The sequence below is a fragment of the Neolamprologus multifasciatus genome, chromosome 17, assembly GCF_963576455.1.
Source record: "Neolamprologus multifasciatus chromosome 17, fNeoMul1.2, whole genome shotgun sequence".
NCBI lineage: Eukaryota > Metazoa > Chordata > Actinopteri > Cichliformes > Cichlidae > Neolamprologus > Neolamprologus multifasciatus.
Window position 1 is genome coordinate 18911757 of NC_140455.1, and position 13399 is coordinate 18925155.

General features: G+C 39.2%; 1 protein-coding gene across 2 annotated transcripts; it reads left to right on the forward strand.

The window, feature by feature from the left end:
• Nucleotides 1-4671: 4671 nt before the first annotated feature.
• Nucleotides 4672-13395, forward strand: LOC146499285 (ras-related protein Rap-1b). 2 transcript variants are annotated; one of them, XM_085137887.1, is made up of 8 exons: nucleotides 4672-4801; nucleotides 8740-8809; nucleotides 9833-9901; nucleotides 10001-10057; nucleotides 10139-10279; nucleotides 11430-11573; nucleotides 12554-12646; nucleotides 12793-13395. In XM_085137887.1, the coding sequence occupies exons 2-7, from the start codon at nucleotides 8753-8755 to the stop codon at nucleotides 12638-12640; spliced, it is 555 nt and encodes a 184-aa protein (XP_084994013.1). In that variant the 5' UTR covers nucleotides 4672-4801; nucleotides 8740-8752; the 3' UTR covers nucleotides 12641-12646; nucleotides 12793-13395. The 2 variants fall into 2 exon arrangements, with proteins under 2 accessions (XP_084994013.1, XP_084994014.1); XM_085137888.1 differs by having other exon boundaries at nucleotides 4690-4801; nucleotides 8737-8809.
• The last annotated feature ends 4 nt before the right edge of the window (nucleotides 13396-13399 follow it).

Sequence of the window (13399 nt, forward strand, 5' to 3'; positions counted from 1 at the left end):
GATTTGATGCTATTTACATATCATTTAAATTGTAAAGGACAGAGGTGAATGTAGGTTGAGAGTTTTAGAGGGGCTCAGCCTTCAGTCATAATGTCATGCGTATAGTGCCTTACAGTTAATATTAATGGAATATACCACTTTCAAATGTAGTCGGCTCTTTTCACATTTGCAAACCTTATTTCAATAAATAAAAGCAGTAAATTTAAAAGCAACTTAATTTTAGTTATCAATCTTCAATCAAAGGCTCAATACATCAGAATTTTCCAAAGTAAAGAACAACTTGTGAGGAGAAAGAAGAAACATGCATAGTGTATTTTCAGTCTCTTAACCGCATAGAAGCAGCCGACCAGATCATTAAGCACTTAAAGCAGCACAATTCAACAAAGAAAGTGTAAAATCACACTACCACTCCATACACCTCAACATGAAGTAAATTGATAAGAGAGCTGCTTTTACATTAAAGATTTTTAATTCATACAAACCCTCCTTTTATTATGCGGAATCAGCACAGAGCATCAGCATGTAGCCCCAATTCAAGAGTGGAGAACAGATTTGTAGTCTATCACATCAGTGTAGTTTCAACTATCGTTTTATGCCATGTTTAGAGTGATATAGATCCTGTCAAATTCTACTACTCACGTCAATAAATATGTTCTTTCGAACATGCACCATTTTCAGTGTGCTGCTGGAAAGCACACAAAGCATCCATGAAACGCATGTCAACATATTTGGTAAAAAAAACAATAATCATTTAATTTCAATTCAATTTTATTTATATAGCGCCAAATCACAACAGCAGTCGCCTCAAGGCACTTTATATTGTGCAGTAGATACAGAGAAAAACCCAACAATCATATGACCTCCTATGAGCTGTCAGCACTGTGGCGACAGTGGGAAGGAAAAATTCCCTTTTAACAGGAAGAAACCTCCGGCAGAACTGGGCTCAGGGAGGGGCGGGGCCATCTGCTGCAACCGGTTGGGGTGAGAGAAGCAAAACAGGATAAAGACATGCTGTGGAAGAGAGACAGACATTAATAACATGCATGATTCAATGCAGAGAGGTCTGTTAACACATAGTGAGTGAGAAAGGTGACTGGAAAGGAAAAACTCAATGCATCATAGGAATCCCCGGCAGCCTATGTCTATTGCAGCATAACTAAGGGAGGATTCAGGGTTACCTGGTCCAGCCCTAACTATACAGTGGGGCAAAAAAGTATTTAGTCAGCCACCGATTGTGCAAGTTCCCCCACTTAAAATGATGACAGAGGTCAGTAATTTGCACCAGAGGTACACTTCAACTGTGAGAGACAGAATGTGAAAAAAAAAAAAAAAAAATCCATGAATTCACATGGTAGGATTTGTAAAGAATTTATTCGTAAATCAGGGTGGAAAATAAGTATTTGGTCAATAACAAAAATACAACTCAATACTTTGCCAACAAAGGTTATGTTACAAAGTATTGAGTTGTATTTTTGTTATTGACCAAATACTTATTTTCCACCCTGATTTACGAATAAATTCTTTACAAATCCTACCATGTGAATTCATGGATTTTTTTTTTCACATTCTGTCTCTCACAGTTGAAGTGTACCTCTGGTGCAAATTACTGACCTCTGTCATCATTTTAAGTGGGGGAACTTGCACAATCGGTGGCTGACTAAATACTTTTTTGCCCCACTGTATGCTTTAGCAAAAAGGAAAGTTTTAAGCCTAATCTTAAAAGTAGAGATAGTGTCTGTCTCCCGAATCCAAGCTGGAAGCTGGTTCCACAGAAGAGGGGCCTGAAAACTGAAGGCTCTCCCTCCCATTCTACTGTTAAATACTCTAGGAACAATAAGTAGGCCTGCAGTGCAAGAGTGAAGTGCTCTAATAGGCTGATATGGTACTACAAGGTCATTAAGATTTACTCACCTGGTTCTTCCTCTTTCTCTCCATCCTCCTCACTCATTCCACATACACAAACATTGTATACAACTACTTTGATATCAGTATAATACACTATTTAGTTATGTGAGTCATCAACAATAAATGTGGGAAAACAGAAGCTGAAGCTTTAGAATATTTTGCTGTTACATGTTGCCTACATGTCCACTGTTATCTGTTTATTTCTGCTCTCTCCTTTTCTCTCCCTCTCTATCCTCCTCTCTAAGACTTTGTGCGTCATCCAAAAGTTAAATGTTAAACTCAGTTGTTATCAATATTACGCAACACCAGGGGTGTAATTTCTCGGGGGCGGTATGGGGGGGTTTATGACCCCCCCCCCCCCCAATTAATAGGCTGTTGATTTTCTTTCTTTACTTATTTCAGGTATTACCCATATGATGTTTAATCATATGGGAATTTACCCAGATTTATTTATTTATTTAGACAGAGATCTTGCCCCCCCCCCCCCCCCCCCCCAAAAAAAAAAAAAGAAAAGTTCAGCACAAAGTTACGCCGATGTGCAACACTGGATAGCTTTCACTCTATCCTGTGTGCAGTAGATGAGTTGGCATATATAACATTAGAAGACAACATACTATTGCTATAGTTATTCTTAGGGATGCTGTAATTAAATTTAAGGGTGCTTGAGCACCCCCAGCAAAGGACCAAGAACACAGCCCTGGGGTAGTCCACAGCTCAAATGCCCCTGATACCACATGGTCATGTGGAAACTTTTGGTAGTTTCATCATTTTCCATGATTGTAAATACAAAATCTTACACAGTGGTTAGAAAAAAACATAGAAGTCTGTATTTGAATTACAGTGCACAAAAATGTCCCCTTTTCATTATTCCTGTGCAATTTGTACATTAAACAGGGAGTAAATTATGTTATAGATGAACGGTGATTATGAAGCCTTTTATAATTAGTGTAGACTTTTTTATTTGTTGTTATTAGTGGATATTAGGGCTCTACAGTTGCTGTATTTGATGATATTTATATAAAATTTGAACAGTAAAGGCCCAAGAACAGAGACATGTGGGAGTTCATTTCTAGGTAGTGAATATTTGGCAGTTTCATTCTTTTCTGTCACTGTCACATGTTGTTTTTAATATACTTAAACAAAACCCATTATGGATGCCAAACAATCAGATGAAAGGAAAAAAAGTTTTTTGTAGACTTCAATTAGTTAAAAATGTTTGTAAACATTTCTGACCTTTTACATATAAAAAAAATACAAAGATTGTTCTAAATGAAACACTTGATGGATATATTCCCACTGAAATGTTTTCACAATTTTATCTTATTTTATCTAAAAACCTGACCTGTATATGGATCCTGATTGGACTGATGATGACATGCTGACAACACTGACAACAACAATAGAAAACTGAAAGTGTTTAATGTGACTTTATAGAAATAAAAGCAAAAACCACAGAGAAACAGAGGTTCTGTTTTACAGGAAACAGGAAGCAGCTGAGAGCGAGGCTGAAACGTCACAAGAAAAAAAGAAGAGGGGTCTTGAACCAAAGTTGTGACGAAGCCTAGGAGAAACCGGAAGTAAATGCAGCCTACCTTCAAAATAAACATATAAGCAGAGGACGAGTGGAGAAAGTAATTTGGTTTGATATTAAATAAACGTGTTTTGAATGGCTTCTAGTGAGTAAAATACAAAAATACAAAGTCTCATCAAATCATACTAATCTTCAGGTTCATGGTTACAGTTAGTTAATATAAACATAGCATTTTTGTTTGTGTTTAGTTGTTAATTTAGCTGTTCATAACAGAATTTTAATTATCTTCTTGTGCTAGTGCATTTATAGACATTAATTTGTTTTTATTTCTTAGCTTATTAGCAATAAAGACTTCTTGACTTCTTAGCTGGTTTCTTCAATAGTTTTAACTATTTATTACTAGTTAGTTACCAGGTATTAGTTATTAGTGTTTTGTATATATATATATATATATATATATATATATATATATATTGCTTATGAAGGTGTCTTTATTTTGAAATTCTGAAGAAGAACATTAGTTCTGTGTTGTATTATATTTATTTCATTCTGGCTGCTTATTGTCATCTTGTGTTTTTTTTTTTTCAATTATTTTCACACCAGTAAATTTATACAACTTTTTCTCAGCATTTTGCACTCAATGCTCAGAGGAAAGCTTTATATTGAAAATACTGACATGAAATGCCTGTGTTTTGTTTCCTGCTGAAAATAATTTCCATGCTATTTATGCTTGAATCATGTTTTTAGTTCATTTAAATCAAGGCTCACTTTAAAAAAAAAAAAAAAAAAAAAGTAGCTTTCAGCCATATCTCACTATCGTGGCCCAATTCAAGTATACAGAGCTACCTGCGGTAGCAACACCTTGTAAATAAGCTGTCACTATTTGTCATTCCAACATTATATTTCTTTATTTATTAAGGTATATAAATTTCTAGTTATTTAATGCTATTTTTTCCAAATCGTTTTTATAAATAAAATATATCTTATGTTATCTTGTCTAAAATAAAATATAACAACAGAGATATCTTAATAATGTATAATGAAATCCAAATTATTAGAAATTAAAGTAAGAATAATATGTTATTTATATTTATTTTATGACTTTATGATATATTAATGTATAAAAAAACCCTTAAGATGAAGCAGAATTATATGTTTAAAACTACAATTTATTTCATATTTGAACCAGTTTTTTCACGTCTTTTATTTTGAACAGTCGGACCGGAGGCTCTTGCGTTCGCCGCGTCGAGCTTAACGTCAGCGCGTCGGGAGCAGGAGGGAGCGGCTCTGGTCGAGCGACGTTCACTGCGAACAAGAGAGAGAGTGAGCGGCGGAGAGCGCAGCGGAGCGGACGGGTGGATGACTGTGAGTACTGCTTCTTTTCTCCCGTTTCTCGCTTTTACCTCTTTTTCCCCGCTTCCGTCTCCCGTTTCCTCCCTCTTTCATGTAGATGTGAGCTAGCCTGGGTCGAACCGGGAAATGTCCCGGCTAGCAGGGACAGGAGACAGGCCGGTCGGGAGCCGTGCTGGGCTGGGTTTGCGGAAGCAAGGGACCGGCGGACAGACAGACGGATGGACGTAAAGGCAGACAGACGGACGGCGGCTGTCCTGATGAGAATACAGTTTATATCAGACACGGGCTGACTGCTTCACGGCGTCACGGCGGCTGTCTGTCCGTCTGTAAGTCTGTTTCCGGTCTGTAGAGCCCGAAGTCCGCTTCTGCTCGCGTTTTGTCTCCGCTCTTCTGAGGCAGCGGGGCCTGCTTGCGGAGCTTCCCGGGTAAGGAGCATTGTGAGGCGGCCACAGAGCTGCGGAAGCCCCGTTGCTCTCCCGGAGGCAAAAAAAAAAAGAGTGGAAGTGATTGATGAGAGGATGCAGAGTTTGAGAGCTTGAGGGAACCTGCAATCAAAGCCAGTTTGCTTGCAAAACACTGCTTGGTTTTATTCCTCTCCTGTTGTACTGCCTGTCAGCAACACACACACACACACACTGAGTATTGACAGGCCCCACCTAGTTCTGCTTGACTCAGGGATCTGTGCGTATTGTGAGTCCATCTTTCTGCTCTGACAACTTCACTTTAGTAGATTAACATTATTCAGTGATTGCTGGAAAAAGCAGAAGTGCCCACTGAGTGAGCAAAACACTGAAATATAAGAATAAAATGCAGGTTTCAGGTTGGGTTGAACTGTGTGTATCTGTGCAGTGACGCTCTGGTAACTAAAGATTAATGTATTTATAGCCTATAAATTAAGGCCAGCAGTCTATGTTGATAACAGCAGATCCTCTTTTTGTTCACATGTAAACAAAACAAACAGGAAACACTGATGTGAAGTATGAAGTTTCAGGTTAAAGTCTTCCTTTCAGTCAACGTTTATGTGGTACAATCACAATACAACATAAAAGCCCTCAGTGACGCCTCATTTTACAGTTATATAATAATTTGCTGTGTAGTTTGATTGTTGTTGTTCATGCATTAAGTCTGAACTGCAGTTAAACTTAAACAGACCCACAGTGAGGGTTTATTTATAAGTAAATACACTCATGGTGTGCAGAAAGGGCAGTATTTCCTTTTTGAATTGTTACAAATTTGGACTATAAGGAGATATGGAAGCTTTCTACTTCTGTGTATTGTTGGGACATGACTGTGTGTTGCTTTCTCCACAGACTGTGTATAAAAGATGGTGAAGGCACCATCGTTTGTGTTTTGTGGTCGTTTTGGAGATATTATTGGAGTCCAGTTCACAGACTCCAATTAGCTGAAGCCACCTGCCTCTCCATCTTTCTATAGTGAAAACAGTGTCTTTTTGAATTTAGGGAAACTGCAGCTTTTTTGGTACTTCAGGTTAATTTTCCAGGTCCCGAGGTTCCTGTTTGGCACTTCCTCTGGGTTTGATGCCTGTGGGTGTGCCAAACCAGGTTTAGGCAGCCTGAGCTGTAATGGCAAATATTTCATGAGCAGCAGTGGTTGGTAAGAGCAAATCAGCTGATTTTCTTTAAGAAGTTTAAGAGAAGAGTGTGTCTATTTTAATTTGCTCACTTTGCTCTGACCCGGAAGTGGATAAGTGGAAGTATATGGATGGATGGATTCTGAGAGCTTTTTAAATTAAAGGACTTTCTGAGCCTTAGTTCTGATTTATTGGAAGACGTGATGATCTTTTTCTTCCTGCTGTTGCTGTGTGTCTGTGCATGTTTCTGTAACGTCTCATTATATTTCGTCATAGCACAGCATCGTGAAGCATGAGGGGGGAAGTCCCGATGCAGGTGCTCTCCCGCAGAGGCAGGTTTGTGACAGGGGGACTTGTAAATGTCCAGAGATAGGGCTTCAGGTGTGATCGAAGGGTTTTAGATATTTTGGCTCATCCAGCTTTCCCCTTGATGGCCTCACCTCTGCTGCTCCAGTGAGTGACTTCTCGCGAAGCGTTGAACCCGTCTGGACTTGCTGCAGAGCGTTGTAGTGAGGCAAGCCTGTTCAGACCCTCAGGCGATGAAATCCATTACTGCTGATGCCTTCACTGACAATAGGGTAGATAAAACTTGAGATTTGAACTCCTCCCAGTCTCCACCTGATCAGTTGTGTGCATTTAGCTCATTTATACAGCTGTTGTGACTGGAGATGGAGACATTTAACATTTTTAGGGTTTTTTAGGGGGTTTTCTGTGACCCATACACCATGCTAGTTTTTATTTAAAATATGAACAAAAGCCCTGAACAATAAAATCCGCTGGGAGTCGTTCTCTTCTTGTTTCTTGTCCCCAAAATAGAATAGATAAACTCTGAAAATAGGATTTGGGCAAAAGTTTCAAGCAAGAGTACTCACTGAGTGTGATTTGTCACGACAGGAGTCTTGCAGTGACTTAAATATTAATATAACTACATGAAGACATTAATAGTCCCACTATTTGAGATAACGGATTTACCTAAAAATTGTAAACACTTGTTGCCTCCAAAATATTAAGCAACTTTAACTTAAGCTGAATGTTTGATGGTAAATTGTTTATTATAAGTGTTTATTCTCAGATTGGTTACCAAAAATAAAAGCTTTAAATTTAAGAAGCACTTTGTCCTGAGTTAGTCTTGTCTAGGGTCAGTTAAGAGTATTTGTGACACAGTATTTACGTTTTTGTTGTACAATGCACAGTTACAGAAACCAAACTTTCATGCATGCGATTCTTCTTTTATATCCCTGCAGCCTCTAAAATTAAAGTAACAGCTTCTGGAGACCTAATCTAGCATGGTTTCCAGGTTGCAAGACTTTTATCCTTCTTTTAAGTCACCTTTGTTCTGATTGGCTGCCCCTCGTAAACAGAATGTATGAACCACAGACAGGATACGAGATGGGTGTAGCCAGTGTTACATCACCAGCTGATCAGTGAAGTCTCGTAATGAAACCTCAAACTCGGTAATGAAAAAACAGAAGCCTGTTTGTGGCGAGGAGCTGCCCCCTGGTGGTCAATACATTTCTGGTTTTAACAGCAGGCAGGTTGAGCTCTGGAGGCTGAGATGATCAGATTAGGGATATCTGCACTCTATGACATCACAGAGATCCGATAATAGTGGAAACTGTCTGAATCAGAGTGTTTAGAGTGCAAGCTTTTGGCTCATGGGGCTTATTTGTACATATGCTGACCTTATTAGAAACTTGGCCATGTTTAATATGAACATCCACCATCGGAGCAGGAGATATGTGGCAGGGTATAAGGGTCAACTTTAAATATTAGATTACACCTGGTGTTACTCATTTATAGAGTCTTTTCTGGTTGTCAGTTAGTAGCTGTATTTGTGTTGTTTACAGGCTGTGATGGTAAAATTTGAAATGGTTTTAGGGTCTGTAAACACATCGTGTCAGCGGGGGTCCTCATGAACAATCTTAAACGTGTGTGAATTTGGATGTGTGTGTGTGTGTGTGTTTGTGCATCGTGTTGCTTCTTGTTGCCGTGACAGTGAAGGTTTGCGCACACACGGCGAGGAATGATTGGTATGCATCCACACACTGAGACATGAACGCATAGCAACAGTAACCAGGAAGGATTCCATAGCAGTGACATCACCACCAGCTGTGAGATCACGTGACTCCGCAGTTTTCAGTAACTTACCGCATGCATGCTGGGTAATCATTATCTCCCAGTGAGGGGCAGGAAGTCTTCATTTGTGTGTTTGTAATTGATGGTGTTACATCTCCAGGTGCATCACAGGAGGAGGTGAGGCTTACTGTAATCCTGCTGTGTGATTGGTAGCTGTGACTGGATGTCCAATAGCGACCTGTTAACGGTCTCCTCCTCTGTGTTTGTGTCTCTCACCCAGCAGACAGACAGTCAGGATGCGTGAATACAAACTGGTTGTTTTAGGATCAGGAGGCGTCGGCAAGTCAGCTCTGGTAAGTAAAAAAAAAAAATCCACGTTAATCAGCTGTTTGCATTAAAGTGAGAGTCTGATGTTATTCTATTTAATGTCAGTGAGTGCCAAAAAAAATGCAATCAACACTGAAATTATCCTGCTGATGAGTTTAGAGCCACATGGCAACACCTTGTACTTTATTTTAACTCAAATATTCAATGTGGATTAATCCGCTGCTGAAAATAGTCCCCACCAAAAACTAATAAAGAAATAGAAAAACTGAAAATAAATACTTGTAATATGTAAATAAACCCCCCACTGAAATAGTGACAAATATTTATATAAAATATATAAAAGAAAAGAAGAAAAATAGAAGAAAAATAAATAAATTAGTATTTTTAAATATTTAAAATAAATAAAAATTGATAAAGAATGAATAGGAAGATAGAAAATATATTTAGGAATACTGAATAAGATAAAGATTAAAGATAAAAAAATACAATGTAAATAGACAAATAAATAATATAATTTATTATATAAAGATATAATAAAGCTTATATAAAGATAATCATATTCAAAATGTGTGTATTAAAGACTAGAAAAACTATTTTCAGTCATTATGTTTTACAAAACTTTATAAGAAGAGGCAAAAATTAATAAGAGGTGATGTAACATTGCGGGAAATCGTGTTTCCTGTTCTTGCACTAGTGTTTGATTTTTGTGCATTCACGTTTGTACATTGAGGTAAAACTGTGTTTGCAGCTTTGGGACTTGCATGGCTGGAGTGCTCCGGTGCAGATTCCTGTGTAAATGGCTGCACAGTGATGTCACTGTGCTTCGTTTTTTTTTTTGCGCCCGGCCATCACTGACACACTAACACGGCAGTGTCAGTCACACTACAATGAAGTGCTTTACTCCCCATGATATAATGGAGACGTGTCACAGTGTCACATTAATTCCGCTCTAATGACTCCCAATGGGGAGCTGAACAGAGCTCCATTAACACTGCTGTCCTACTTCTCTTTGTCCCGCTACTCGTGTCTGTATGTCTGTCCATTTCCAGACTGTCCAATTTGTTCAGGGAATCTTTGTGGAGAAATACGACCCCACGATAGAGGACTCCTACAGGAAGGTAGGACCTCTTCATCCTCACACGTTTTTAGAAGCATCAATAGTTTAATTAGTTTTAGTTATAATCCACAGTTATGATTCATTCCTTTTGTTTCTGCAGCAAGTCGAGGTCGATGGACAGCAGTGTATGCTGGAGATCCTGGACACAGCAGGAACAGTAAGACCTGGCTCTGTCTTCATACTTTTGACCATGAGATGTGCCTGACTGAGTCCTGACCACCTGTCTGTCTGTCTTTAGGAGCAGTTCACAGCAATGAGAGACCTGTACATGAAGAATGGCCAGGGCTTTGCTCTGGTTTACTCCATCACGGCTCAGTCCACCTTCAACGACCTTCAAGACCTCCGAGAGCAGATCCTCAGAGTGAAGGACACGGAAGATGTAAGAAACCACAGCACCCTTTACTTTGCCTAAACTCACCCTAACAGTTTTAAGTCATGGTTTCAGTTAAGTTAAGCACCTGAAGCTCCTCTTAATGTTTTGTGGAGCCTTCTTTGTCAGATGAAGGAGTCTGTAGCATAGTTAAGGAGCTCCTGAGTAATTTGTCCAGTTGTAGTTAGTCTGTTGCTGATGTTTGTATTTAAAACTCTTGTTTCTTGGCTCAGAGGAAGTTGCCTAGAAACCAGTGGAGAAAGGGAGAAGTTTCTGGTAGCAGCCAAAAATAGTTTGCCATGACATAAAAATGTAATTTGAGATAAATCTGTTAAATCTGAGTTTGAGAGGAAGTGGACTCTATCACCTCCACATAATCCTGCTGTCAGGCTTATGCTAAGCTAGCTAACTGACTGCTGATGGGTGTATGTGTAATTTATTCTCATGAAACAGAGGTCACTTGTTTTAACACGCCACCATCAGCCAGCCTGTGTGGAGGCCTTTAGCACTGTTCCCCCTGCTAGACATGAGTTACATTACATATGTTCCAAAAAGTTTTATTTTTAATCAGCATCTAGTGGGGAAAGAAGAAAATAAAAAAACTGCAAATTTGCAATTTAAATGTAAAAGAATAAAAAAGCAAATTTGTAATTAAAAAAATAGAAAATGCTTCTGAACAAGCTTTTAAACAAATAAAATAAAATAAGCAAATGAATTTATAATATCTACATTTAAAATGAGAATAAAACAAAAAAAAGAATTAAAAAAGAAAGAATTAATAAAAAGAAAACATTGTTTTGTACAACATTTATTAAAAACCCAATATGTTTACTATGTTTCAAGCTAGAAATGTATTTATATTAACATGAATTTAAGATTCTGGATTGATTTAGTCAATAAAATGACTGAATAAAATTTCAAACATGTTTTTATTAAGAAACAGATGATTTACAAAATGGATAAATATAAATAAAAAAAATAAGGAAACATACATTCTGACTTCACGTCAAACGTTACAGATTCTAAAAACCAGATGAAACACTGATGTCCTCTTTTCTGGTTTTCACATTAGTTTTCTCCCGTTAAAATAATCCAGTGATCATCTTTGAATGTGCTGCAAACAGCTGTCTGAATGTGAGTGTTTGGCGTGCCAATTTAGGTTCCCATGATCCTGGTTGGAAATAAATGTGATCTGGAGGTGGAGCGTGTGGTGGCCAAAGAGTCAGGCATCGGTCTCGCTCGCCAGTGGAACTCCTGTGCCTTCCTTGAGACCTCGGCCAAGAGCAAGATTAACGTCAACGAGGTGACAAAACACACCCACAGCAAAGTTTACACAGTTAGTCAGAGCTGTATTTAAACCTAAATATCTTTGGGCTTCTGAGTTTTGAGCACCATTGATTCTGCAAAATGATGTACACATCATCTGGATTTTGTAAAAAACTGAAATAAAGCTTACAGCGTGCAACACGAGAGAATCACTGTGATGTGTGCGGTCCTGGCTCAAAAACACTGGAAGCTGTAATAATACAAACATCAGACTATTCCTCCAGAGTTTTTGTCATAGACAAAGAAAAAATGGATTTCATTGTTAGTTTCAGACATTTTGAAGCCTCAGCATTTGTGTTTCAGCTGCTGCTCTGTTGGTTTTGGGGATATGACCATTTTAGGACTATTATAGTCTAAATATGCATTTAGACTCTTTCAAACCATCTGTCCTCTCTGTCCAAAATGTGTACATTTGAAAGAGGAGTAAAAGAGGCCATTTATGTCCACTGTGAGCAACCATCTTTGAACAGAGGCGGTGGTTTATGACACCAACTGTCAGCCATCTATAATTCAGTTTTGAGATCCCTCCCAGACGCCTTAACGCCCACTCACATCCTGGGACATCTGACCTCATGATAGGGTGGGGCCAGGTTTCACAGTGAGCTCACCCAAAACCTTGGCTGATTGTGACCTACACCCATTTTCACACCTTGGCTCGTGTGATTAGGTAGAGGATCATTAGGGGGTCCATTGTCCCTCTTGGTGGGTTACTCCCACAGAGCTTAAATCTGGGAGTCCCCACCATTTGACCCTAGAACTGAAGAAGCTTGTCAGAGGTGAAACGTCTTCAAGCCACTTAAAGAAGTCCAGACGCTTTTCTTGCCAAGCTCCTTAGACTACGATGACCTGGATGACTGAGAACCTTCACGGACACATTTTAAGTAGTTTTTGGCATTTTATTAGTAGTTTGGGGAATGTTTGGCAGTGTAGGTTTCATTTCTTCGTGTTCGTTTGCAGATCTTCTACGACCTTGTCCGACAGATCAACAGGAAGAGTCCCGTTCCAGGGAAAACCCGCAAAAAGTCCACTTGTCAGCTTCTCTAATGGCAGGTAGCTGCTATTGTCATGTGTGCGCGCACACACACACACACACACACACACACACACACACACACACACACACACACACACACACACACACATTGAGTTTATCACACACGTTGTTGTTCACACACACTCTGGTTCTCTGTGTCCAGATTCCTGCTCACCTGATAACCAACCAACCAATCACAGGACATCTTCCAGCTGGCCACGCCCCTTTAACATAACCATGTCATCATCAGCATCAGCCACTCTGTTACCATGACGATCGCTTCTCCCATCCTTCATCACACTATGTAAAGGAGACTGTTGCCTTGGAAACATTAAAACAGAACATCAAAGGACTGCTACGGTGGTGGCGATGATGATGATGATTCTTCTGTTGCGGGAATGCAGGGGCTTGATTTAAACTACGGTTCCCATCATGCTCTCTGCTAGGCTGTCTTTGCAGTGGGGAGTGGCTTCTTGCTTTTTTTTCTTTTCTTTTTAAAACATTTTAAACTTTTTTTTTTTGTTTCTTTCGCCTTATTGTTTTCCGGCAGCCCTGAGCCAATCACACGCAGTGTGACCGTCAGCTGTGTCGGCATCGCCGCGGTGATGACGGTGCCGCCGACACGGCTGACCGTGGGTGTGTGTGGCTCTGGTGAAACCTGTGGATTCATACAGTGGTTATTATTACAGTGATTATTATTATGATTCTTTGTGAAAACAATTAAGTCATTTTATGTTTTTGATTTTTGGGGCGGGAGGGGTGGTGGTGGT